This window comes from Talpa occidentalis, unplaced genomic scaffold, assembly GCF_014898055.3.
Source record: "Talpa occidentalis isolate TD23 unplaced genomic scaffold, MPIMG_talOcc4v2.1 talOcc4.9, whole genome shotgun sequence".
Lineage (NCBI taxonomy): Eukaryota > Metazoa > Chordata > Mammalia > Eulipotyphla > Talpidae > Talpa > Talpa occidentalis.
Window position 1 is genome coordinate 716,024 of NW_023605305.1, and position 26,045 is coordinate 742,068.

At 72.9% G+C, this 26,045-nt stretch overlaps 1 protein-coding gene across 1 annotated transcript; it reads right to left on the bottom strand.

Annotated features, from left to right (window-relative positions):
- Positions 1 to 2,962: 2,962 nt before the first annotated feature.
- On the bottom strand, positions 2,963 to 25,700 carry MORN1 (MORN repeat containing 1). Its single transcript, XM_037499521.1, has 17 exons — positions 25,625 to 25,700; positions 24,870 to 24,941; positions 24,046 to 24,144; positions 23,663 to 23,773; positions 23,083 to 23,173; positions 22,640 to 22,727; positions 20,685 to 20,781; positions 19,435 to 19,545; positions 16,134 to 16,257; positions 15,760 to 15,979; positions 10,677 to 10,802; positions 10,530 to 10,599; positions 10,241 to 10,389; positions 8,602 to 8,641; positions 7,532 to 7,613; positions 6,166 to 6,476; positions 2,963 to 3,150 (listed from the first exon to the last, which is right to left on the bottom strand). The coding sequence occupies exons 1-17, from the start codon at positions 25,698 to 25,700 to the stop codon at positions 2,963 to 2,965; spliced, it is 2,055 nt and encodes a 684-aa protein (XP_037355418.1).
- Between the last annotated feature and the right edge of the window lie 345 nt (positions 25,701 to 26,045).

Sequence of the window (26,045 nt, forward strand, 5' to 3'; positions counted from 1 at the left end):
CTGAACTTCGGGGGGTAGCTCTGTGCCTTCCAGCATCCTGTACAGCCAGCCCGCGCCCGTCTTTCTACCCCCGAGCAATCTGTCTCCAGTAGCGACTGAGTCTGCCACTCTCACCATAAGTTACCTGCATTTATTCCAAATAATCTCGTTTACGCGCAACTGTTTATGCAAATTGTATAAGGTTCCCTCAGCCCGAGCTGGAAAGCCGATCTCCCAGCAGACGGGGGCGGCCTCCGTCCCCACCCGGGGCTGACCCCCCCTTGAGGCCCGCGGTCCCTGCGGGGCGCCCTGGGCCCTGGGGCCTGCTCAGCCCCCTTTAAAGTGCAATGGAAAAGGGACGACGTGGGCAGCCTTTGGGGTTGTTTTTTTTTTTTTGTTTTTTTGTTTTTTTGTTTTTTGCTTTTTTTGCAGTTACCCGGTCTGTGTGCGCCGGCTCGGCGTCCGCGGCCCGTGGCCGGGCATCGTTCCCGCCTTGGGCTCGGCCGCGCTCCTCGTTTTCCAGAATCGTGTTTCTCAGTCATTTCTTCAAGGGAGCCGTGGGGCCGGCGGCGGGGACGTGGCCTGAGCCTCCGGGCCGCTGGGTCTGAGGGCGCCTGCCGCCCCTGGTCCGGGGCGCCCCGCGTCCGAGGAGAGGCCCTGCCCCCGCCCTGCGCGGCCCGGGGTGGCGGTCACCAGCAGCAGCCCCGCCTGCCCAGTCCCGCGCTGGGAGGGGTGGCCGTGTGCCCGGGGGTCCCGCCGGGCCCAGCTCGGCACCATCCGTGCCGCGGGGAGGTTGGCGCCGAAGGGAAAACAGCAATAACACATCTCCCGGAGCAGCTAGCACGCCCGCCGGCGCCCAGCAGAGCCGCCGCCCGCCCGGAGGAGGAGACCCGCCGCCCGCCGCCGCTGCTGCTAACGACGATACGACTCACTCTACTATTCGAAGACTATTTTTATGTAATTAATGTATGCTTTCTTGTTTATAAATGCCTGATTTAAAAGGAAAAGGCTCGTCTTGGTTTCACCTGTGCCTGCGCCTCTGCCCGCCCCGTGGCCGCTGGGCCGTGAAGGACCCGGGGAGGAAGTGGGTGCTGCGGGCAGCGGCCTGTGGACAGGGTTCGGGCCACCAAGCTGCGCCCCTTGTCGCTGGAGCCAGGGGATCTGTCCCGGGCAGGTGGCCAGTGCCCAGGGCCTACACTGGGCAGGAGGGTCACACCCCTGGGGGGCACGGGGCTCCTCCCTACCCGCCTTCCCCAGGGGCCGTGCCAGACCCACCGGGACCCTGGCACACCTGGGCCAGAGCCCATCCCCTGGCAGCTGCCCGCTGGCCACGGCCTGGGGTGGCCATTTGTGGGCAAGTCGGAGGGGAGGCTGACCACGTGAATGTGAGCCAGCCCAAAGCGCAGCCCCTTGTCCCCGGCTGGCCCCCGCGACCTCCGAGTCCCCTGGGTGTGGAGCAGACTACGGGCGCACCCCACCCAGCACTGGCAGGGGCAGCCTCTGCCTGGCGTTGGGGCCCTGCCTGACGCCCATTCAGCCGCTGCCCGCCTGCCATCCGGGGTGTTCCGAGTGGGCGGCCTCAGGGGAGCCTAGAGGAACACGTTGCTGTGGCCACCCCAGAGCCCGTCAGGCCGCGGCGTGACTGCTGGCCAGCCTGTGCCTCCCGCTCGGCTCGTACAGCAGGTCTGGACGCCGCTCCGGTGCTGTCTTGTCAGTCCTGGGGGGCGGGCAGGTGGGATGTCCCTGGGGCTGTCACGGGCTCTTGGCTGCACTTTGGGGTTCAGTTCTGGGTGTGAGCTCTGTACCCCTGACCCGGGGCAGACAGAGCCCTTCCCCACAGCCACTCAAGGCCCGGAATCACCCCCAGTTGGTCTTCCTCTTGGGGTGTCTGCCACCCTGCTGTTATTTGCCGAGCCACAGTCTAGCCCCACCCCCACCCACCACCCTGTGGTCGGGGGTGACCACAGGCTGAGAGCCATCCCTGACCTCGGGAGCAGATGCCGGGCGCGCCCTCCTGGAAAGAGGAAGCCGGGCACTTCGAGAAGCAGCTGGGGTGGCCGCAGGTCAGCCCCCGCCGCCCGCACACAGCATGACAGGGCCCTGCCCGCCAGCTCTGCAGCCCCCGCCCCCCACCTGCACCGCCCCAAGGTCACCCCTTGTCACCGGTCACCCTGCCTTGCCATCCAGGGTGAGGGAGGCCCAGGCAGCAGGCCTGTGCCAGGTGGGATTTGGTGACAGGCCTAGGCCAGTGGCCCCTGCTGGTCAGGCCAGGGTCCTGCCGCTTCCATGGCCTAGGGACCACTGTCTGCAGGGAGGTGGGGACCTGGGGGAGGAGAGTCTGTGTCCTCGGGAAGGGCAGGGTGGTGACTGCTGGTCAGGCCCAGGCAGGATGTGAAACCAGGGCCCCGCAGGGCTCCCGGACCCTCCCCAGAAACCCCGCCTGCCCTGCCCACGTCAGGAGGCCAGAGGGGTGGGGACGGAACTTTTGAGGCTGGCTGCCTGCCTGCGGCCCCCACCTCAGTGACGTGCGCCCGCGGGCCTGGAGCGGGCGGCCATCTGTGCCCAGGCCTGTGCCAGGGCAGGGGCCCGGAGGCCAGGGCTCCCGGCCCGGAGCAGGTGGCTCCTCGGTGGGGGTGGAGGGGACCCGCAGCTGAGGCCAGCGCCGGCCGGCTCTGGAGCGTCCTGACCAGACAGGTGTCCGGCCGGCTGGGCTCAGCCACTGCCCCGTGCTGCCCGCGGCCCTTCCCGCCGGGCAGGGGGCCTCCTGCCCATCTCCTGCTGCCATGAGGCCTGTTCCGGAAGCCTCTTGGGACAGGCGCCCTGTAGGGAGTGCCTGGGTCAGGGCCCGGGGCCCTCTCCCCACCAGGCCCCAGTCCAGCTGGCCTGGGAGCCAGGGGCAGGCAGGGAGGCCCTCACCAGCCCCTGCTGCAGCCCTGGGGGCGGGACCTGGGTGGGGGTTCATGTCAGGCCATGGACACCCAAGTTACACGAGGGCTGGGGTGTCCCACCCCTCCTCCTGGCCCCCCAGCCCCTCTGTGGCCCCCAAGAGGCCTGGCTGAGACCAGCGCCAGGCTAGGCGCAGGCCTTGCAGTCCGGCCTCCAGGCCCACGGAGAGGCCCTGCCCCGAGGGCAGGGAGCGTTGTGGCTGGCGGACCGCCCCCGGCAGGTCCACTGGATGGACAGAGGCGGCATGGGGTCTGGGAGGGCAACCCCCTGGCCACTTGGGCACCTCAGGCTCCCGCCCAGCCGTGTCCTGGGGCGCTGGCCAGACGGGCACACTGTGGGCCACCAGGACAGGCCTCAGACCCCGCCTGCCCTCTCTGCTTAGCAGGAAGGACTCCGGTGGGGCCTTGGGGGGCTGTCAGAGCTGACAGGACCCCGCCCCCGGCCCCTGGGGACAGGGTCCCCTGGCTGGAGGCCAGCTGCCGCCCAGGTGGGTGCCAGGGCTGGGGGAGGAAGCTGCCCACGTGAGTGCGGGGGTGGACGCACTCAGGTGCCAATGGGCTGACCTGAGCTGGGGGGCAGCAGGGCCAGGCAGCCAGCAGGCCAGGGCCAGGGGCTCCTGCCGTCCTCACCCCTGGGCACTGGCCGTGGCGCTGCAAGAACAGGGCAGAGAGCCTGTGGGGCAGAACCCCACCTGCCCTGCCCTTCCGGGGCCTTCCTTGACCTGGAGGACGCCGCCTGCACCCCACGCCCTGCTTCTAAGAAAGAAGCCCCGGCAGGGCCGGGCGTGGAGAGGGCCTGGCCGCGGCTGGGCCGGGGGGGGCCTCCCCGCACGCCCACGGGGCAGGGGCTCGCGCGCAAGCGACCCCGCTGCGGGGACACAAGCCCGGCCCGGCCTGCCCAGCCCTGCAGGTGCCCGCGAGCGCGCCCCCAGGCCCGGGGACGGGGCGCAGCCGGGCAGCGCAGAGAGCCGCCCCAAGCGCGGCGGAGCCGGAGGCCGCGCCCCGCGGGTCGGGGTCGGGTGTGGGGTCGGGGCGGGGGGTCGGGGTGCCCAGGCGGTGCGGGGCGCCCCCAGCCGCTTTGGGGTAAACCCGAATCCCTGCGCCGCCCTCCACGGCCTCCACTCGGCCCGGGACAGCCGGTCCAGAGTCCAGACGGAGGATGGGGGCCGGGGCGGAGGCTCGGAGAGGCCACGCAGCTCCCCAAGACCGGCCGCGCGGGTGCTCCGGGCGGGGCCTCGCGCCCCGGGTGGGGGGGGGGCGGCGGGTAGAGGGGGGCGGGCGGGGGCGGGCGGGGGGGGCGGGTGGGGGGGGGAGGGGGGCGGAGGGGCGGAGGGGGGGCGGGAGGGGGGGGGGGCGGGCGGGAGGGGGGCGGGGGCGGGGGGGCGCGCCTCGCGCCTCGGGGCCGCGCGGGAGGCGGCGGCGCTCCCCGCAGCCCCGCCCTCCTCTGGGCCGGGCCTAGCACCCCACTTCCTTCACCCCGCGCCCCGGCGCGCCGCCGGGCCGGGGGGAGCGGGCGGGCGGGGGTCCCGGCCCCCGGGGCCGCAGCGACGGCCGGCCCGGCTCGACCCCCGGGGCGCGCGCGCCACCCCCGCCTCGGCCGGCGGCGCCGCCCGCGCCCGCCTTCCCTCGGGCCCTCTGGCCGCGGCCCCGACCCCGACGGCGCCGGGCCCGACCGTCCTCGTCGCGGGGGGCGCGGGGCCGGAGCCCGAGCCCCCCCCGCCCCCCCGCTGACGTGTCCGCGGCCCGGCCCGGCGCGCCGGGCGCCCCCCGCGGCGGAGGCGGGAACTGCAGCGCGGGAGGGGGGGGGGCCCCGCGGGCCGCCCCGGGCTCCCGCCCGACCTGCTGGGGCGCTTCACCTTGTGGGGTGCGACCTCCCTCTATGCCAGGGTGGTGGGGGACCCGCCCCTGGCCCGGAGGCCTCTCCCGCCCCGCGCAGGTCGGGGGCCAGGGCTTGTCCCGGGTCCCCGCCGGCAGGGCGCGTCGCGGGGGGCACCCTCGGCCCCCAGGACCCTGCCTGCAGGGGGTGCCTGCCTTGGCGGGTGCCGCGACCTGCCCCGCACCCCTGGACCGGCGCTCGGGCCCTGCCTGCCCCCCCACCCCGGCTTCTCCAGCCCCCCGCGAGCGCACCCAGGTCCCGCCCAGGTGCCCGGGTGTCCTCCTGGCCTGCCCCCCCCCCCCCCCCCCCCCCCCCCCGCCCCCCCCACCCCCCCCCCGCTGGGGCCGGCTCGGGGCTGGGGGAGCGCCGGGGCGGCCCCGTTCACGCGCCCTCTCCCTGCAGGGCGGCCCGGGGCTGCAGGTGGGGTGGGTGGGGTGTCCCTCGCCCCCGGGGTTAGCTTGGCCGAGCCGGGCCGCAAGGGGCCAGCGCAGCCGCCCGCCGCTCCTTGGAGACCCTGCCTGTCCCCGGGGCCGGCCCCTTCGGGGCTCGCCCTCCACCAGGGGCGGCGTTTTGTCTGCGAGCAGGGGTGTCCGGGGCCCCCCCCACCCCCACCCCAAACCACCCCGGCCACCCCAGCAGCGTCTGGGCTCCAGGACGCCTGCCTGGGGAGGGGCTCGGACGCTGGACTCGCCGCCCGCCGGCTGCCCGCGCCGGCGGCAGGGGCTGAGGCTGCGAGGGCTGCTGTGTGCAGGGCAGCGGGCGGGTGCCCCCAACCGCGCCCTCGGTGTCCCTCCCTCCGCTTTTTGTTTTGTCTCCCCAGCTCCCCCGCCTCTGTGCGTCTCTGGCTCTCGTGCCCACCGGGCCTGCCAGGTGTGAGGACCTCTCCGCCCCATCAGGCCTGGTGAGCGAAGTGGGGTCTGGAGCGGCAGGTGCCCCCTTTGCTCAGAGGTCACGGGTGGGTCGAGGGCACCCGAGGCCGGGAGGAGGCTCTGGCTGCAGTTGGGTGCGGGGCTGGGTGCAGCCTCGGGCGGGCCCCCAGCAGGGGTGGCGGCTTGGGGACCCACGAGACCCTAGAACTGCCTCCCTCGGAGAAGGGCCCAGGGTCCCCGGCCAGAGGTAGCTGCAGCCCGGCCACTGGCCAAAGGGCTGAGGCCCCACGGGAGCCTCTCTGGCCTGGGCCGGTGCCCGCATGGGGGTGGTGATGGCTCTGGAGTGGGGGCCTCCCCATCTGGGGCTGCAGAGGGTCTGCCTAGGGGCTCCCCCTGGACTCCCAGTGGACCCCCGCCCCCCCAGCACCAAGGGTGCCCGGTCTGGGCGTGGGGGGCTGGGACGTGGCTCTGACCTTCCTCCCTGGGCTCTCGGTACCGAGGGGTGACCCCAAGACAGGCCACTGCTCCCGGTGCTGCCAGAAGCCAGCGTTGCCTCCATTGGGTTTTATCTTGAGAGAGCTGCCCGGCGATGCCTGCAGTCTCGGGGGCGCTGGGGGTGCCTGGGGCGCTTGGGGTGCCAGGGGGCACTTGAGGGCGCTGGGGGCACTCAGCTCACCCACCGTCCCAGGGTCTGAGCAGGAGCCTGTGCCTTTGCCTCTGCCCTTGTTTGTGCTGCTGCTCATTTGCCCACCCCAGGGGCCCGAGCCCCCAGAGGGCGTGGCTGCCCCCTCCAAGCAGCCTCCACACCTGGGGCAGGACCAGCCCGGGGGGCAGAGGACGGGCCTCTGGGGGTTCTGCTGGGCCTGGCCGCTGGGCTGGTGTGGCCCATGGGGGACCCAGCCACAGCCCACCTCCCAGGGTCCACAGTGGGGGCCTGGCTGCCGCGGCCGCCCGGCCTGCCCCGGCCCTCCCAGATTCTGTGCTTGCAGCCACCCCGCGGCTCCCGGCAGGGAGACGGCGACCTCCAGGGCGACCCCCGCCAGCCCTCGCCAGCTCAGCCGCCGCATCGGGAGCTCGGAGCAGGCGAGAAGGGCGTCAGGCTGAGGGGGCCCCGCCCCGATCGCTCTGATGTGGGGGCCGGACCCTCGCCACTGCCTGCCTTCCGAGCAGGAACACGGCGACGGGGGGCCCCGAGGCCGGCGGGCCCCGCCCCGCCCATCCATGCCCGCACTGCCCCTGCCCGCCGCGCGCCCAGGCTTCGGTTACTTCTTCCAGGTCCCTCTCACCCCCCGGCAAGCGTCCTCCCCCGCCGCTTTTCATTCATCCGTCCACACCTCCCTCGACCCTTCCCACCCCCCAGAACCTCCCTGCGGCACCCCTGGCCTTGCAGGGCGTCTGCGGGCGCCATTCAGGGCAGCTCTAAGAGCCGGAAGCCGGCGGGACCTGAAGGTCCCCGTTTCTGGGCACTGGCCACCCGCCCCTCCTCGGGGCTCCTCCTTGGGAGTCTGTCCCCTTGGGGCGGGTGTGGAGGCCCGGCCAGTAGGCCGGCAGCCCTGCTCAGCGGGATGGCCTTGGCGCCCACGAGCCCCGTGAGCCCAGCTCCCTGCTGAGCGAGGCCTCGGCCCCCTTCTGGGGACAGGGTCTGAGGTGCGCGGGCGGAGGCTCCAGCAGGCTCGCCAGGTGTGTTTATTCAGCCGCAGCTGGGGGACGACGCTCAGGCTGGTGGACAACGGAGGCCTGTCCTCCCCGGCGGGCCCCCAGGGTGTCTGAGGCAGAGGCTCCCAGGGCCGGCTGGCCCTCGCTGGACGCCCCGGGGCCCCCTGCCGGGACAGGAGGCTGCTGGCCGGGCCCGGGCGGGAGACCGAAGGCGCTTGAAGGCATCGGGCAGCCTGTGGCCCAGGAACGGCGGGCTGGTGACCTCCCGGACCACGAGGACGTACTCCCCTGCGGGAGACAGGCTGGCTGGTGCGCCCCCCCCCCGCAGCCCGCGCCCCCCCTGCGCCCCCCGCAGCCCCTGCTGTTGCCCCCAACTTGCGCCCGTGTCCCCTCCCCCTTGGCCAGCGCCCCCAGCCCGTGCCCGGCCTCCCAGGTGCCCCTCCCACCCTCCTGGCAGGACCTTCCTCTGCGCCCCGGGGCGCCGGGCCTCCCTGCTGCAGGGCCCGCGTGGCCAGCAAGAAGTGGGATGGGGGAACCCCCCCCACCCTCAGGACCCCAGCCCTGGGGCAGAACCCGCTGAGGCCGCCTGGCCGAGCGCGGGAGGGACGCTTGAAAATGCGTCTCTCTTCGGAGAAAAAATTCTTTCCCTCTCAAATGTTTTTAAAAATAATTAAGGCTCGGTGTGGGGTCGTTTGTTCTGATGCCCCACCCCAGCGGCTGCGGGCGGGGCCGGGGCCGGAGGAGAAGCTCTCCTCTCTGCGACTGGGACTGTCTGGAGAGTTTCAAAGTTGGAGAAACCATAAAACAGCAAATAAGAAATAACAAAATGAGGTTGCCACGGAGACCGCCCTGCCCTCCAGGGCTGGCACCGAGCCGAGCGTGGAAAGCTCCCTGTGGGGGGCGCGTGCTGGCCGCGGAGAGCACCCAGCGCCCGCCCAGCTGGGGTGGACGGCCCAGGGCTGGTCAGTGTCCTCAGAGGTCCCCCGGCCCGCGCAGGGCAGGCCCTGGACCCCACACCCGAGGGTCTCAGGACCTTGCGGGCAGCACCAGCCCCGTGGGCCGCCGGCGGCCAGTATGTGGCTGCCGCTGGGAGTGACCGCCAGGCCAGTCCAAGGTGGACTGGGGCCTGCCCGGCACCCGGGCCGCCTTCCTGACACCCCTGCCGCGCAGGGCCTTGGCCGGCAGTGCTCCCAGCACCCTCCCCACCCCCACACCCTCGCCCTGCACGCCCTGCCCCGCCCCGCCCCGCCCCGCCCCGCCTTGGGCCCCCGGCTACCTGCAGCTGCCGCGGGCTCCGCCGTGCCGCCGGGCCAGGCCTGTGGGAGAGAAGGGCCGGCCTGGAGCCCTGGGGTCCCCGACAGCTGGGCCGCGGGCTGACCCAGCGCCCTGCCTCGCGGGCCCGAGCCCCACCCCTCGGGTCGCTGTGCCCAGCCCTGCGCCCGCCCTCGGGACCACGGTCAGTGCAGGGCGCCGCACAGGCCCAGGCCGCTGGGGGCGCGGGCACATCGGGGCCGAGCCCGGCGGGGCGTGCTGGCCCCGCCAAGCGCAGCAGCAAAGACTCTGGAGGACAGAGACCTCCGGAGCTGGTCAGGAAGGCGCTGAGGAGGGAGTGCCCCGCGGGCGGTGCTGGCGCAGGCCCCCCAGGGGGCAGGACGGTGGTGGGGCGCCCCTGGGTCCGCGCCAAGCCCTGCTGACAGCGGCCTTGCTCAGGGTCCTGCCTGCGCGTCCTGGGGAGTCCCGGTCAGCGACGGGGTCTCCGGGCAGTGGCGCCCTGCGAGGGGGCGTGTCCCCGTGGCGGAGCCTGCAAGTGCCCGGGAGGGCAGCCAGGCCTGCCCGCGCCCTGCTCGCCCGCGCAGGGCTGACCGCGTCCCTCCAGGGCGTCCATATTCGGAAGCTCCGCTGCCCCAGCCGCCCGGGAGCGCGCGCCTGCCCCCTTGGGCGGTTGCCCCTCCGCTGCGGGCTCCCTGCCCGCCCCGCGCCCGCCCGCGGCCAGCGGCCTGCCCCCTGCACGGGCCCCAGCGCAGACGCGAGGGCTGCTCTGAACGACCAGAAGCCCCGCACAAGGGGCGCGGGACGTGAGCGGCCCGGCCCTCCCGCTCTCTGGGCGGTGCCCGGGGCTGGGGGCTCCCTCGCCCGCACACGCCAGGGAGCCGCGCGGCGGGGGCGGAGGGGGGGCTCTGGCTCACCCAGGGCCTTGCCACCGTCTTCGGTCTGCGTCTGCCCCGCGCGCAGGCGGTTTCGCGTTTCACTCCCGAGGGAGCCGCGGAGAGGCCCTGGCCAGAGAGGGGTGCCCGGCCGCGCGCGGGCCACGGCGGGTCAGCGGCTGCGGCCACCCCCACGGCCGGTCCCCGGGCGTCCTGGCACCGGCCACGACCGCCGCAGGTTGCTGGCAGCAGCCCCGGCTGCGCCCGCTCTCCTGCCGGGCCTGTGCCCACAGGCCTCTGCTCTGTGCGCGGCCATGGCGTGCCTCGAGCCGGCCCCGCGGCGCGGGCGCGCTCGCCAGCGCAGGGCCCTCAGGCTGGGTCAGGGGCCGCGGAGTCGTCTCTGGGGTTCTGCGCCCCACCCCGGGTGCTCACGCTCGGGCACCTCACAGTCTCGCCCAGTAGAGGGGCAGGTGGACACACTGGCCACTCTGGGAGGCCCAGGCCCGCGGCGTGCTCAGGGAGCCCCCAGGAAGTCTAGCTAGAACTCCTCTAGTTAGGCCGGCTGCCCTCCAGGTCTGCTCCTTGGGCTGTGGGTCCTCTTCTGCCTGTTGGCCAGTGATGGCCCCTACTATGTGGGGGGACCCTCCCCCACACGCCCCGCCACCTGGCTAGGACAGTGAGATGAGCTGGAGACGATGCCAAGCCAGGGCTCCCCCACCCCACCGTAGGGGAGCTGCACCCGCCGGGCTGGGCGTTGCACCGGGGCCTCACCTGCCAGGCTGGAGGTGCAGCCCTCAGGCCAGTGGCCTCTGCCGCCCGCGGACGGCTCCCGTGGGGCCGCCCGCGAGAAGAGGCCCCGCCGTCGAGGCAGAGGAGCCCACCATGGGGCGGTTCCCACGCCGCCTGGCCGCTGCGGTCCCCTGCAGGGAGCGGTGGGACAAGCCGGGGTGACACCTGCCGGCCCCACTGAGCAGGCGCGGCCTCCCCGTCGCAGGCCACACTCCCCTGGCAGCCCCACGGCCGCACGGAGAGGCCCGAACGCCGCGCGCCGCCGCCCTACCTGCTGCCCGCGGGTGGGTTCCCGCGCAGGAGGCGTCGTCCTGGCCGTCCCTGGGCCCCGCACGGCGCTTCTGGGGGGTGGGAGGGAGAGGGCAGAGCTGCGGCGGCGGTCCGTGGGCCGGTGTGGGGCGACGTCGCGCGTCCCTACCTCGGGGAGGAACAGCACCGCGTGGTGCCCGGGCGGAGGGGGCCCGAGGCGGACGTCCTCAAACTGCGCGCGGCCCTGCTGCACCCGCTGGCGGGGCCTCGGGCCAGCGGGCCTCCTGTGCGCCGGCTGCAGAGGGAGGGAGGGCGGCCTCTGAGCCTCACCCGGCAAGACCGGGGGCTCGGGGTGCCGCGGCTCCTGCCCTGCTGCCCGGGGCAGCTCCCCTGGACAGTGGTGGGCGCGTGGGGCGGGGGGGTCCCGTGCTGACCGGCAATGCCGCGGTCGCCGCACCCGGCGGGGGGTCCACCACGTGGGCTGCAGGACCGCTCCTTGGGGTCGGAGGGTCCCCACCTGGCCGGGCCTGCAGAGGCGATGGCTTCCCACGTGCTGGCCCCCAAGAGCCCACGGGGCCAGTGGACCACAGAGCGGCGGGGTGAGGGCAGGCACGGCCACGCCAGTGTGCCCGTGGGGACAGAACTGGGCTCCCCCAACGTGGACCCCTGCCCCCATCCGCCCACACCCCCATCCACTCAGAAGTCTGTGCTCAGCCTGGAGGGTGCTGTCAGGGTGTCGGGCACCCCAGGCCCACGCACACACGCACACCTCTGGACGCGCGGCCTGGGGCTGGGCCCCGCCTTCTGCCCAGGCCCTGCCCGCTCCGGCCAGCAGGAGGGCCGCCCGAGGCGGCTGGGCACACCGTGGGGAAGCCTGAGGGGTGGGCCACCCCCAGCTGGGCCCCTCCCACCAGAGCCTGCAGGGCGCCCTGGGGCCTGTTCCAGAGCCCAAGGGGCCTGGGCTCGGCCATTCACCCCTCTCCCAGATTCCAGGGTGGGGGAGCCCCCGGAGGTGCTGTCGCTGTGGCGCCTGTGACAGGAGGGCTCCTCCCGCAAGGACACCCTCTCGCTGGCCCCTGTGGCTGAGGCCCGCGCGCCTGCGCAGTGACCGACGCCCCCGGCTGACCTTGTCTCCATTCTGCGGGCTCGGGCCGGCTGCGGCCGCGCGTCCGTGCGCGTCTGCTCGACAGAGGCCCCTAAAGGCCCTGCGAGGCCACCGAGCCAGCCGGGGCCCCTGTCGGAGAGTGACAGGAGGGGGACGCTGGGCAGCCCTGCCTTGGGGCCCGGAGCCCTGGGGCGCAGCCCCGAGGTGGCCCGGGAGTGGGGTTGCTGCGTGGGCGCCGGAGAGAGAAGCGGAGGGGGCGGTGCGGGGCCGCCTGCTGACCACTGCGCCAGCCCTCGCCGTGCCGCGGGCAGATGCGGGCTCCAGACCGCCAGGAGCCGCCCGGCAGGACCTCCCTCTCCTTTGCCCAAGGGGCGGAGGCAGAGGGACCAGACGCCCTGCAGGCTGCGGGGGGAGACCCCGCAATGGGCCCCAGCTAGAGGCTGCACAGCCGGCAGTGCTTCTGGATTCGGGTGCGCTTGCACCCAGAGGGACCTCCAGGGTGGACGGGCCTTCCTGGCTGCCCGTGCTCTGGGCCCGGCTTGCGTGTGCCCTGCACTGTGGCGTCCCGACAGGCCCGCGGGTCCCTGCCTCCGGTTGCTCCTCCCGCCTCTGCCCTGTGCCCAGCCGGGCTCTTCCGCCCCACTTTCCCAGATGAGCCCCACTCCTGCCAGACGCCGCCCCCCAGCCTTGCCCCTGCCCCGCGCCTGCCCTCGACGCCCTTCGGAGGCGCCCCCCTGCCCTGCTCCGGCGCTGAGCCGCGCTCCGTGAGGCCCGACGGCTGAGCAGAAAGGCAGCTCCGGCCCCGGCAGAACCACGACCTGGTTTCTGCTGAGGGACGTCCAGGGAGTCGCCACTCGTTGGGGCTCTCCTGCCCCGCCGGGGCCCCCCTCCACTGCAGTGGGGCACCTGGGGGACGCAGCTCCCCAGATCTGGGCCGGGAGCCCTCGCCTCCGCAGCGCCGAGCCCCAGGCCGCACAGCCGGACGACGGGGCGTCTGCCAGCTGGGACTCACCTCTGGGGCCTCTCTGTCGATTTTAATGACCACGGTGACCGCTCTATCCGCCTGGTAAAGGTCACCGCGCCATCCCAGGAGGGGCCGCGGCAGCCCGCCCTCCTCGGGGAGCGCCCGTTAGTCACGTTCTGGCGGCTCCATTAGCCTCCCCAGTCACCTGTGTAGGACGCGGGGGAGCGAGCGGCCGGCGCCGCGGGGAGGGCAGCCACAGGCAAGCGCGCTCTTCACTGGGGGAGGGAAAGAGTGGCGTGGAATGGCCCCAAGGGGACAGCTGTGTCGTCTGGAGGTGACCAGACACGCGGCGTTAGTCTTTAGGGCCAGAATCAATTAGCCAAGACATCGGAGGGGAGGGGCGCAGCGCCCCGGCAGCGCCTCTAGGCAGTGAGCCCACGGCCCGGGGCCCCATGACCGGGCAGCGGGCCCCCCAGCCTGTATCCAGCTGCCCGGCACACTGGGTGAGGCCTCGTGTCCACCTGCTGCCCTCCGTCCAGTCTCACCCCCTGCTGAGCCCTCTGCTGCTGGAGTCTTGGGTGGCCCAGAGGGGGTGCCGGCAGGAACGGGTGAGGGGGCATCTAGACTGAGGCTCCGTCCTCTGCCCAGAATCCTGACTCTTGTCTGCACGTGCAGCCTGCACTCGTGCACACCAGTGTGCACACACCAGCCTGCACACACACACACCAACCTGCACACACCAGCCTGCACACACCCACACACCAGTGTGCACGCACCAGCCTGCACACACGCACACACACCAGCCTGCACACACCAGCCTGCACACACACCAGCCTGCACACACACATGCTCACAATGTCCCACCCACACGTGCAGTTGACACACGCATGTGCACATGCACATCCAGTGCCGCCGCAGGGACTCTCCTCCGCACGCCCTGGTGCCAGCTACGGAACTGGCCCAGGCCTGGAGGCGCCCACGGGAGCCCCTGAGTGCCCTGGTGAGCGCCTGCCTCCCAGGGGCCTGCGGGCAGCACCGCCTCCTCGACCCCTCTCCGGGGCCCCTCCAAGGTCAGCTGTGCCTCCCCCACACTGCTGCCCTTTCTGCCCCACAGAGCTCTCCCTGCTCCCCCCCAGATGCGGGCGGTGACCCCGCTGGTCCCCTCAGACAAGGCCCCACCCCTGGGCACGCCCTCGCCTCCCTCCAGGACGTGGGGGCCGTGGAGGCCCCAGAGTCCCGCACGTTCGCTGGCGCCGCGGGTCAGTCGCAGGCCCCGGCAGGCTCCGCAGGCCCCGCCGTGGTGCGCAAGGCCCTTCGCTCCCCAAGCGGCAGGCCGCGCGCGCGGCCCTCCGGAAGGGCCCAGGAGGCTTGTGTGCGGTGGCTGCGTCCACTTCGGGCGGTGTGCCTGCTGCCCAGCCAGCAGCGGTGCCCAGCAGCCACCAGGCCTCCGTCAGCGGCCGGGGTGGGGGCCGGGCGGGTCCCAGAGGCCTGAGCGCTGCGGCGGGGCGCAGAGGCTAAGGGGGAAACACTAAAGGCCTCGAATATAAAATCGATGTGCTTCGCGGCTGAAACCTGGGGTGTGGTTTCACCAGAATCGGCCTAGACTGCCCAGCGGCGCCCCTAGGACCTTCTTCCCCGCGGCGCAAGTGCTTGGAGAGCTGAGGAGCTCGGGGAGAGGCGCTGGGGAGAGGCGCTCGCGTCCCACGCGGCCAGGTGCGGTCCTGTGGACGCTGCCCCCGCCAGAGCCCCTGCCCTTGGCCCTCTGCAGGTGGGAGCCAACTTTGGGGTGTGGGTGGAGGAGGGCGTGGGCCTGGTGCAGGCTGAGTCCCGGGGAGCCCTGGAGGGGCGCGCGGGGCCCGTGTGCCCGGGGAGCAGTCAGGCGTCCAGGCTCCGACCTGCGCTCACTGGGGTCTGCGTGCGGGGGAGGGGCGCCTGCACCCGGCAGCCCTGTGGTTGGGGACGCCCCCCCACGCATGTCCAGAACACGCCGGAACAGGGATAATTGCTTTCAAATGTAAGACAGGAGGTCGGCTGTGCTTTGGGGGTCCTGCGCCTTCAGGCCGTCCGGGGCAGGTGGTCTCCTGCCTGCCGCAGCGGGGCAGCTGGGCACTGGGCGCTGAGAGCCTGAGATCAGAACCAGGGGCGCTGCGGGTGCGGGACCGGGCTGGAAGGGCACCCGGGGCCACGTGCCCCCGCCGCGCCCGAGAGCTCCGTGGCTTGGAGCTGAGCCGGCGGCCACCAGCGCCCGCGCGTTGGGCACCTGCCCCGAGCGCCCACCTCCACAGGGACCGGCCGGTGTCCTGTGCTGCTCAGCCAGAGGCACCCCGTGCGCTGGGGAGAGCCCTGTGTCAGCTCCCACCCCTGGGCCTGCAGCTCCGGGTGCCGGAGGGCTGGAGACCCCTGCCAGCCGCACTCCCTGCCTAACAGGACCAGCAGCTTCACCCCAGTCTCCCTCCCTGGCCCCAAGCCTGGAGGGTGAGATGGAGATGGGCCTGCTCTCTGGAAGGAGGCGAGGGGGTGCTCACACAGGAGGGCCCCGCAGTCTGGCGGGCCCAGCAGGCCCTGCAGCCGGGGCGTGGCCTGAGGCGGTGGTGTGGAGGGGCCCCTCCTCCGCCCGCTGGCAGAGCCACCCATGCTGCCTGCACAGCGCCAGGCCAGGCCTGCGAGTCCCGGGGGTGCTGCTCCTGGCATCTCCCCAGGAGGGAGGCACTCGCCCCAGGCGTCCGCTCCGTGAGGGGCGGGGGTGGCGGGGCGGTGCTGGTGTGACCCTCATGGCCAGAGGTGAGCGGCCTGAGGCCTCCGAGGGCCAGGGTGGGCAGAGACCTGAGCGTCCTGGGGTGAGACCCGGGGCTGCTGGGCTGGTGCAGAATGAAATGGCGCCTGGAACTGAGGTGACCCGGGCCCAGGCCCCCCACCTGCCCCCCACGCTGTTCCGTGTGGGAGTGGCCGTGTGCATGGCTGTGTCTGCAGGCTGCGGCCACTCTCCCTGGAGGCCTGAGGGCCGAGCACAGTGGGGTGCCCATTGGGCAGGGAGTGGTGGGCAGCGAGGACCCCGCGCCCCAGGCCCAGGCGTGGAGGCGGGGCCCCTGCTGCCGGAGACAGTCGCTCCAGGAGCTTTGCCGCCTGTGGGCTGAGCCTGCCCCAGCAGACCCAGCACAGCCGAGCCCCCCGGCCAGGAGGTGCCCACGACCTGCATTCCCGGTGGTGCCTTGGCCTGCCCCCTGGCCATGGGGCACCCCGCACAGCGGCTCTGCCGCCACCCCCACTCACCAGGCAGGCTGCCGGAGGGGGGCCCATGGCCACACGAAGGGCCCATCTCCGGGATGTTCTTGGGAGGCGAGTGGGCTCTTCCGGCCCCTCAGACTTGGGGTTCAACAGGGGGTAGGCGATGCACTCAAACCCACTGCCAAGAGGGGGCACGCGGTCACCAGGCGCCCGGGCTCCGGAGGACACCACGGAGCCGGGGCGGGGGGGGGAGAGGGCTCACTCCAGACCCCCCGCTGCCCGGTGGCCCCGCACGAGGGTCGCCCTGCGGGGGGCCAGCGCCCACCACTCACAATGGTGTCTGCAGGGCCGGCTCCCGGCGGTCCCCGTCCACTCTGAAGAAGCTGACCTCCGAGTGGTCCCGGAGCTGCACGCGCCTCACGCCCGCCGAGATCTGCAGGACACGCCCGCTCTCGCCTGGGGAAGACACACGCGAGCCCTCAGGCTCAGGACCCTGGGGTGCAGGTCTGCAGCCCAGCAGGCGGCTCCCGGGCACCGGCCAGCCGGGCTCTCACTCTGTCCTGGCCTGGCTGAGCCACCCCGATGCCCGACACCTCCCGCCGCTGTGTCCCCGCTGGCGACACATTGGCCCGGAACCACACTCGAGCGCGAGTCTGCTGTGTGTGGGAGGCGGCCTGGGCCCGGCACGGCCCGGAGACCCATCCCCACGTGTGAGCGGAGCAGGGGCCGCGCCCGGCAGGAGCCGCGAGGCCCGCGGACGCCCGTGTGGGCGAGGCTGTCCCGGGAGCTGGGGCCAAGCTCACAAGCTGCTAGAGACACAGCAGGAAGGAGAACGAAGTCCACCTTCCAGACGTGGAGACCCAGGCGAGGGCCTCCCCGCGGGCGCAAGGGGTTAAGCTCAGCCCCGGGAAGCTGTCCGCGGCCTCTGCGGCGCGAGTCCGCCCCCGGCCGGGAGCCGCCCGCGTGGCGAGCAGACCCCTCCTGCCGCCCGCTGCTCCCCTGGCCGTGGATCTCAGCGGATCCGCCTGTTCTGCTCCCCGCTCTGTCTCTGGCGCGTCCTCTCACCCCCGCAGCTGGGGCCCGCACCCCAATTTTTCTACACAAAGAGAAAAGAAAAGAAATTAGAAAATGGATAGAAAATGACTCCAAAGTAAGAAGCAAGGACACAATAAGAACCACGTCGGAACCCGTGAACGGGAACACGGAGACGTCAGAGAGACAGAGCCGATGGTTACCAATGACATCGATCACCCCCGGCCAGACTGGTCAGGAGGAAAGCGGAGAAGACCCCGTCCGCCAGCGCGGGCCCCGAGGGGCGGCCCCGCGCTCCGGGGCGATGTCAGGACAAGAGGGTCCGGAGCTGAGACGGGGGCAAGCAGTCCCGGGGCTCCAGCTGCCCGCCAGGCCGAGACGGGGCGCCTGGGCCGCCGCCATCTACAGAGGCCGGGACTTGGAGGTTAGGAAGGCCCCCGCCCCTGCTGTCTCCCAGGAAACCTGTAACAGGGGGTCCCCAGGAGAGGGGGAGGTGCCAGGTTCCCTGCCCCACCCAAGGGAGGGTGGAACTGGGCAGGGAGGGAAGAGGCTGCAGAGGAGACTGAGGAGGGAGCAGGAAGGAGCCAGAAGGCGCCCTGGGGGAGGCGCGTGGAGCGGAGAGACACGGGGAGACACTGCGCCTGCCTTTGGGTCGTGGACGGGGTGACACAGATGTGGGTGAGACCCGTGGGGAGGGGACCATGGCAGGTTTTATCTTGATGTTAATTTTGCTCTTTTCTTTCTTCTTTAATTTTATTTTACTTACACAAGAGCTGGGGCGCAGGCCAGAGGTGGGGGGGTGAGAGGATCCACCAGAGACAGAGTGGGGAGCAGAACAGGCAGAACCACTGAAACCCACTGCTGAGGGGAGCAGCGGGGAGACAGGGGGGGTCTGCTGCGCCCTGTGGGTAGCTCCCTGGCCGGCCAGGAATCGAACCGGCGCTGCAGAGGCTGCGGACAGCTTCACAGCGCTGCACTCAACCGCCTGCGCCCCCGGGGAGGCCCTAAAGTTCCTTTTCATTAAAGTCTCACTTGTTTTGTGTTGATGCGGCAGATGACAGAACCTGTTTAAAACAGGCAGGTTTGTGGGGTCTGGGGCGCCCCTCTCCCTGCCCTATAACAAACCGAGGAGGGGGACCCCCACCTCTGAGGCTAGGGTCACCCCCCAAGGCCAGACGTGGCAAAGACATGACTAGGAGGAAACTGAGGCCCATGCGGCCACCACAGACACACCAAAGTTTGGGCAGTTGCCTGGGGCTGGACGTGGACTCCTTCCGTGGGGACCAGCCTGATAAGCCCGCTGGCCACCTGGCCGCCCTCTGGACCCACAGGGCCGTCCGCGCGGGTCTCGGGGCTGCGGGCGAGCGCAGAGGATGGCAGACGGGCAGGCCCAGGGGAGGGGGTGAGGCAGCCCAGGAGAGCCGGGCGCCGGCACAGCAGGGCGCAGGGGAGGCGCGGGGCGGGCGGGCGGCCCGGGGCAGGAAGCCGGAAGCCGCCAGCCCTCGAGCCCGATCCTATGGAATCCTCAGGACACCGGCAGGGCTGACACGCCGGGCCGCCGGGTCAAAGGTCAAGGATGGAAGGTCACTGCAGACGGCAGCTGTGGCCTCACAGTTGCTGAAACGAGGCCAAACGGTTCCATCCGAAACGAGAAAGACCAAATGAGCAAACGGCCCTTAACACGCCGTGGCGAGGCGGCTGTGGGTCGGAGCGAGAGCCAGTGAAGCGCCAGCGGCTGGCCAGCGCGGGAAGGACGCAGGGCCTGCTCGGGGAGAGCCGAGCGTGGCTGGGGGCAGGCACGGGAGGACCCCGGAGACCCACGGCTGGGGCTCAGGGGAGGCCCTGCACCTGGCGAGAGGGAGCCTCGAGCCTCCAGGCACAGCGGCCACGCGGGGTTGGGGGAGCCCAGGGGGTGGCGGGAAGCAGTGGGCAGTGCCCGAGAGCTCTCAGCTCACGGGGGGGACAAGGGGAAGGGGCCACGCGCTTCCCTGGGGTGCGAGCTGGCGGTGGGGGTGGCTGTGGGGTGGCCGCGGGGCCGGGGCGTGGCTGTCGCTTCGCGAGGTGCTTGGCGGTCTCCCTGGAAGCTGAGACGTGACCCAGCTCCCGCGGGGGCTCCGCTCGGAGGCCCTCACCGCAGCCGCGGCCTTGCTTGCTGGCCGGCGGGGCAAGCGGGCTCCAGCGCCACTGTGGGCGGGCCGGGGCGGCTGGCCGTGCCAGAAAGTGGGGACACGCCGCGTACCCTGCACAGGTGCCCGCAAGGGGGCGGGGTTGGCTCCCGCCTGCGCCAGGCCTGCGCGCTGCTGGGGCGGGACTCGGGCATCACTCCAGCGCCCACGCCGGCCATGCCCTCCTCTGCCACGCGGAGGTGGGACACAGCGGGACACAGCCCGCTGACCGAGCCTTGTCCTCTGCCTAGGAGGGTGCCGGCTGCGGCCCTCTCAGCGCGGGCCCCACATGGTGCCCGCGCCAGGTGCCCGCAGGTGGACCCGCAGGGCCGCCCCCTCCCCGCTGCGGCAGGCACAGCCCGACGCGGTCTGCGCAGGCGCCTGGGCTGCGGGCCCTCCGGAGATGCCCACACCAATGTCCTGCCTGGACACTTACCCTCGGCCACCGCCCCATCATCCTGCTGCAACTGGACGCGCACCGTGAACGGGGACCCTGCGGCCACATCCATCACCTCGGGACCCAAAATCGAGATCCTCGTGGCCTGTGCTGGGGGAGTCAGAGCAGGGCCTTAGGGGCCACACCCTGGCCGGATTAGGGCCCTCCTCCGTGCCCCCCCACTCCCGCCCGTATCCCTGTGCCCCTGTTCACCCCCTGCCCATCCCCCTTGCCCCCCACGCGGGCTGAGGCGTTCAGGTCGGGCAGGAGAAGGCTCGAGGAGTAGCCGTCCAGACCCAGTGCCCACCCCCGGCACCGCAGCCACACAACGGCCAGCCCCATGCGGCCCCACACTCCTGCTTCTGACTCAGTGTCGTGTGGGCTGGACGTGGCGGCCCCTGGACTGACCTCCCGGCAGGGCCAGCCCCCAGCCTCACTGGCAGGCGGCACTGCTGGGGTGGACCCAGCTGGGCCCCCGGGCCGGTGCCTTTGTGCACTGGAGCAGCTCAATCTGCTCTGGGGGGCTGCCCAGCACCCCTCAGGGGGCAGCTTGAGAAAGCTGTGGGAGCCAGGGCACCTGCCAGCCTGTCCGCACCCAGGGATCCGGACCCGCTTTGGGCCTGGGCCGGGCGCCTTGGTGCAGTCACTGAGCTGTTCTGTGTGACCTCAGCCCCGGCCCGGCTGGGGGGCTGGAAGGGCCCTGGAGACCCTGAGGGACTCCCCTGAGGAAGGGGCACCGGGCTCAGCTCCTGACCAGGATCCCCCCACCCCTCCGCACCAGGGCCAGCCCCCCTGAGCAGGTGCCCACAGTGCTGCGGCCTGTGCCCCTTGAAGAGGTTGGCAAGGGACCCTGTCCCCATCAGACTGACCCCGGGGGCACCCTTGTCTGGAGAGTGGGGAGATCGCCCTGATGCCCAGGGGTGGCGCCCCAGGCGATACTCCCGAAGGCCCCGGGCCCCTGTGGACACTCCAAGAGCAGAGTGAGAGGCCTGCTGGGCAGATGCCACCGGGGCCGACACCAGCCTGCTCAGCCTGCTAGGGGCGCCCCCAGGTGGGGAAACCGGGGCTGGGGTGTCCTGGGCACAGCTGGGCCACTTGGGCCCTTCGGACTCGGCATGGACAGCGCTTCTTCTCGAAGGGGCGGTTTCAGGCCCACCTCGCCCTGCCCCAGCCGCCGGGTCCCCACCTCTGCACCGCCGGGCCCGCGGGGCAGCCCCGGGAGGCCCTCCCAAGCCGCCGGGGACACCTACCCGCCGGGTGCCCGTTGATCCACAGGCCGTGGTAGGTGGCCCCGGAGCAGTGGGCCAGGCGGCCCTGCCCGCTGAAGACGTCGCTGTGCCACTGTCCCTGCAGAGAGCGTGCGGTCAGCGCACCTCTGGGAGCCCCTGGCTGCAGCGGGCTGGGGTGCCCAGGCTGCCCCGCGGGGAGAGCCGGCTTTGCTGGGCTGCGGCCAGTCTGCTTCACAGCAGGCGCCCCCTCAGCCCCTTCGCAGGCGGGAGTCTGGGGACAAGGGCGCAGACAAAACCAACTCCGGGGTGTCCCTCTCAGCGGGCTGGGGAGCCCCCCGGCAGCTGCCCCTCCCGGCCCAGCCTGCCCTCCCGAGCGCTCGGCAGGGCCAAGAGCAGCGTGCAGGGCAGGACCGTGCTCGTGGAAGCCGTCAGGGCCGGGCAGAGCACGTGTGGCCGTGAGCCCTCCCGCCAGGCGAGGGTCGGCAAGGCCGCGGGCTCCTCCCTGGCGCGGGGCAGGACGGCCATCCTGCAGACACTCGGGAAGGCGAGGGCGGCCAGGTTGGCAGGCGAGGGGCACAAGGGCCGGCACCCCTGTGGACGCAGGCACCAACAGCAGCCCCCACCCGAGAGCCAAGCGGGGCACCCAAGGCCCGCACAGCCACGGGTGGTGCTGTGGGGCCTTGCGCCCAGCGGGAGGGGCCGGGGCAGCTCCTTCACCCCAGACTGTGTCCCGTCTGCACCCCCAGACCATGTTCCCCAGACTGCATCCCCTCTGCACCCCCAACCGCATCACCCCAGACTGTGCCCCCCACCGCTCCCTGGACCACCACCCGCCAGCACCCCGGCCACATCCTGTCTGCTGGGTGTGGAAGCGCACGGCTCCCCGAGGGTGCTCTGCCGGGGCCGGGTCGGGTCCGCAGGCCCCGAGCTCAGTGCAGGCCACGCCCAGACGCCCCCTCCTCAGGGAATAGGGGCCGGAGGCTGAGTGGGCGCTCGGGGGTCGCAGAAGGCCGTGGCCAGGCTCAAGGCGGTTGCGAGCCCTGGGGGCCGGGCGCAGGGGCCTCGGGTGGCAGGAGGGTGCGCATGCCCTCGAGGACGGTGCTTCACGGAGCAGCAGACCGCGGGCCAGGAGCAGGCCGAGCCCTGGCAGGGAGGGAGGCAGGACGGGGCCCTCACCCCACACAGGGTCCCACGGGTCCCACGTCCACGGGCCCAAGGACAAGCAGGGGCTGCGCTCCGTGTCCAAAGCTGGAGCCACCCGGTCACCAGAGGCGAGCGGCACATGGACATGACGTCCCCCAAGGAGCCCGAGGGCGGCCACTGGACCTGCCAGGCTAGGGTGCCCCCAGCCTGACGCTCGCCAACGAGGCCCCTGGGGCCATCTCCAGCAGGACAGGAAGGCGGGGCGGGAGGGCGGGCTCCACGGGCAGTTTCAGCTGGGGAAGAAGGTTCCGGGGACGGGTGGGGGTCACAGCAGGTGAGTGGACCGAGGACCCGAAAGGGCCCGAGGGACGGCCAGGCCGGGAGGCTTGTGTGCGTATTTGCCGCAGCAGAAGGTCTTGAAAGGAGGGCCAGGGAGGGGCCCCGCCCGGGAGGCCGGCCGGGCGCAGTGAGGGTCCCGGCCCCACAGGACGGCTCCCACCCCAGACGCGAGTGCACCGCTGGCCTGGCCGAGGCCGCCTGCTGCGAGGGGCCCAGGGTGTCTCCCGGGTCCGGCCCGGAGGCGGCAGCAGCTCCGGACAGCCCTGCTGGTGGGGCTGGGGCGCCCCCTGGCGGACGCAGGGGCCAGGGCCGGCAGGACCCGCAGCGGGAGGCCTGGGGGCCCCTCAGTGTCCTGGCCTGGGGAGGGGGCGTGGGGGGAGCGGCACTTCCTCCCCGTGAGCGGGAGCCGCGTCTGCAGGGGGCCGCCCTCGGGCAGCTCTGGAGAGTGCGCAGGACCTGGCGGGCTGGACCCGACAGCGTGGCCTGGGCCGTACCTCGTAGGTGGAGCCGTCCGCGCAGGACAGCACCCCGTGGCCCTGACGCTGGTCCCGGACCCACTCGCCGGCGAAGGCGTCGCCGTTCCTGGGGACGAAGGCGGCCGTCAGGGGCCAGGTGGCGGTGGCGCAGCCCCACCCTCGGACCCGCAGAGGCCAAAATGGGTGGCAGATGGCCCGGCCCGCGGGCGTGTGGCAGCCGGTGTGGGCCTCCTGCCTCCAGACCCAGCCAGCAGGGCCCGCGGCAGGGGCAGGGCGGGTGCCAGGCAGGGGCGGCCAGGCCAGGGCAGCACCCCCCACCCCCCGCTGGCTGCCACGCACCAGGTATCTTATTGGGGGGCGGGGAACGAGGGGTTTCCTAGGCCCCAATTCACTTGCTAGGGGACCATTACAGCCCTGGCCCCAAACCAGCTGCCCAGCGCCGGCGCCGGGCGGCCCCTCACCGGAAGGCCATGCTCCCGTGGCCGTGCCGCCGGTTGTTGTGGAAGGAGCCCCGGTACACCTGTCCAGCCGGGTCCACCAGGCAGCCCTGTCCTGCAGGTGCCAGAGCCGTGTCACAGGGCCCGCGGGTGGGGCTGGGGCCGCACCGGCCAGGCTGGGCAGGGGCCCTGGGAGCTGCTCACGGCCGGCAGGGAGGCCACCGCCGCACCTTGCTGCGCTCCGGCCTCTGGACGAAGGCCGCGGTGCCACCGCCCTCCCGGGAGTGTGGAGTGGGGGCCTGGCGGGGCCACCAAGGACCGGGGCTTCTGGGTCTCTGGGAGGGGCACCGGTGGGGCCTGGGGATCACCGCCCTGGCGGGGGCGGCCACACCTGACCCCCGAGCCAGCGCGTCCACGTGCACTGTCGCCAGCCCTGGGAGGGGCCGTGCAGCCTGCTGGGGCAGAGGCCTCCCTCCTGGCCTGCCCGGCCGGGGCAGGGCTCCGGGACCCCAGCTCGGCTCAGGCCCTCGTGTCAGTGCAGGCGCCAGAGCCAGCCCTGGGGCCCCCCAAGCCCCCCGGTGCGGTGCAGGCTCGCGAGGCAAACCTTCCCGGATGCCGTGGGAGAGTTCGCCCTCGTAGCGGCCCCCGGCGCCGTACGTCACGACGCCGCGTCCTTGTGGCTCTCCCAACACGAACTGGCCAGAGTAGGTGTCCCCTGGGGGGATGTGAGGGTGAGCGCTGGCCCCGGGTCCCGCGGGCTGGTCGTCCCCGGCCCTCTTCACCGGGCCTCTCTGTGGCTCTGCCCCACAGGCTGGGATCCATGGGGTGAGCCTCCCCCGAGGGCCGGCCCCTGAGGACAGCCCCGCTGGCCGGCCTGGGCCCCGGGGCAGCTGGGCTGCGATATCTTCAGGGGGGACAGCGTGACTCTGGCTAGAGCATCTTCACTCCCAGGAGGCGGGGCAGGCTGGGGGGCGCAGCCTGGCGAACCTGAGGCGGCCCAGTGCCGGCGGCCCTCTCCTGTGATCTCCCCGCGCAGGAACTCGCCCTCGTAGTAGCCTCCATCTTTGAACAGCAGCTTCCCACGACCTGGTAAGCAGATGGCGACGTGGGGATCGGCCCAGCCCACCGGGCAGCCGCTTCCCGGGCAGAGGAGCCCAGAGGCCCTGGAGCGCATGCAGAGGGGGACACAGGGCTGTGCCTTGGTGTGGGGGGTTCCAGTCCTGAGGTGCAGGAGGCCCAGTGCCCAAGCTGTTTGAAGGGGACGCCTCGCCTCTGTCAGCACAGGACGGGGGTGGGGAGACCCTGAAGAACACATCTCCCACAGGGGAGCCCTGCCCGCTGGGCAACCACAGCCCCGGTCAGCAGGGGCGGACACAGTGGGGGCCGGACACAGCGGGGGCTCATGGGAGGAACCGCCCAGAGGCGGCGTCCATGGACAGCGGCCGAGCGGCCGGCGGGCAGGGCAGCCAGCAGGAGCGGGGCTCTGTGGGCCGGCCGGCCGCTCGCCGGGTGGCCGCGACGCTGGAGCAGAGGTGGTCTCTGTCCGCTTCTGCCTTTGTGTTGTGCAGAGAAAGACGGCTGCGCTGGAGCAGACACCGGCAGCAACGCGCAGGGCCAGGTGCTCCGGCTCTGACGGCGGTACCGGCCTGGCCAGGGCACTCGGCCACCGTCGCCCCCCCGTGGAGCGGCGGGCGCCACACGCTGCCCCCCGCCGCCCCTCCTTTGCAGGCGTCCCTCTGGCGTCAGAGCACCAGCGAGGGGCGTCCGCGGGCAGAGGTGGCCGGGATGGGGGAGCCCCAGGCGCCTCTCACCGTGCTTCTTCCCTTCCTTCCACTCCCCTTCGTAGCGGAAGAAGGCGTTGCGGTAGGTGTAGGCGCCGTAGCCTGAGGAGACACAGGTGGAGACAGGTGGGCGTGGGCCCCAGGAGCCAGGAGGGTGACGGCGTGGGGGCAGGTGGGCCAGGCAGCCAGCGCTGGGTGCTGGACGCTGCGCCCAGAAGCCAGCTCAGGCCCCGCTGCTGCTCACTGTCTCCGCTGGCCACCCACATGGCGTCGTGCGGGCGCGGGGTGCGGGCACAGGCCGGGCAGGCTGGGGCCCCGGGGGTGCAGGGGGTGGAGGGCCCCGTACATGTGAGCTGAACCCCACTAGCCAGGCATGGGACAGCGGCCACCCTGTCCTGCGCCTTCGGGGGCCTCCTGTCCCACGGGGACCCGGGTGACCGCGGCGGCCGCAGCACCCTGCCCCTCCCCACCCCGCTCCGGAGGCACAACTCGGGGAGCAGCGGGCGCGGGCTCGGGCTCATCTCGGCCCCGTCCTCTCACTTGGGGACCGCTCCCCTCAACCCCTCTCGGGCCGCCTGACGCCGGCCGGCGCGGGCTCCCTCCGCGCGGTCTCTGCGCCCCGCACGGCCGAGGCGTCGCGGTCGCGGCCCCGAGCGCTCCTGGGGTGCAGGCCGGGGGTCCGGGGAACGAGCCCTGCGGGCGGAAATGCGCGGCGGGGCAGGCGGGGCCCCGACGGAGGCCGGACGCGGGACGGCCGCCTCCCCGGGGCCGGCGCGCGTCGTTACCGTCCCGCGGCGGCCGGGCGGGCGGGTCCCGGCGCGGCAGGCGGGGGCTCGGGCACCCCTCGCCGGAGGCGGCCATCTTGCCGCTGCGGGTTTCCTTAGCAACCAGCCAGCGCTCCTCCATTGGCTCCTGGGTTTAGGGGGCGTGGCCACGGGCCTAGTTCCGGGCGTTCACAATTTCTGGCGCGGAGCCGCGCAGGCCCGGCGCCAGGGACGCAACTGCGCCTGCGCGACGCTACACGTTTCCGCCGCCGCGTCCCTTCCGCCGGCAGGACGGCCCAGCCAACGGCCTGGGCGCCCGCCCGGAAGCGGAAATGGTTGGAGGCCGCGCCCCGCCCCGGCGGCCATCTTGAGGCCGGAGGCGGCGCCGCGCAGGACGGAGCGGAAGTGCTCGCCGCTGCTGCCCGGACCCGCGGAGCCCGGC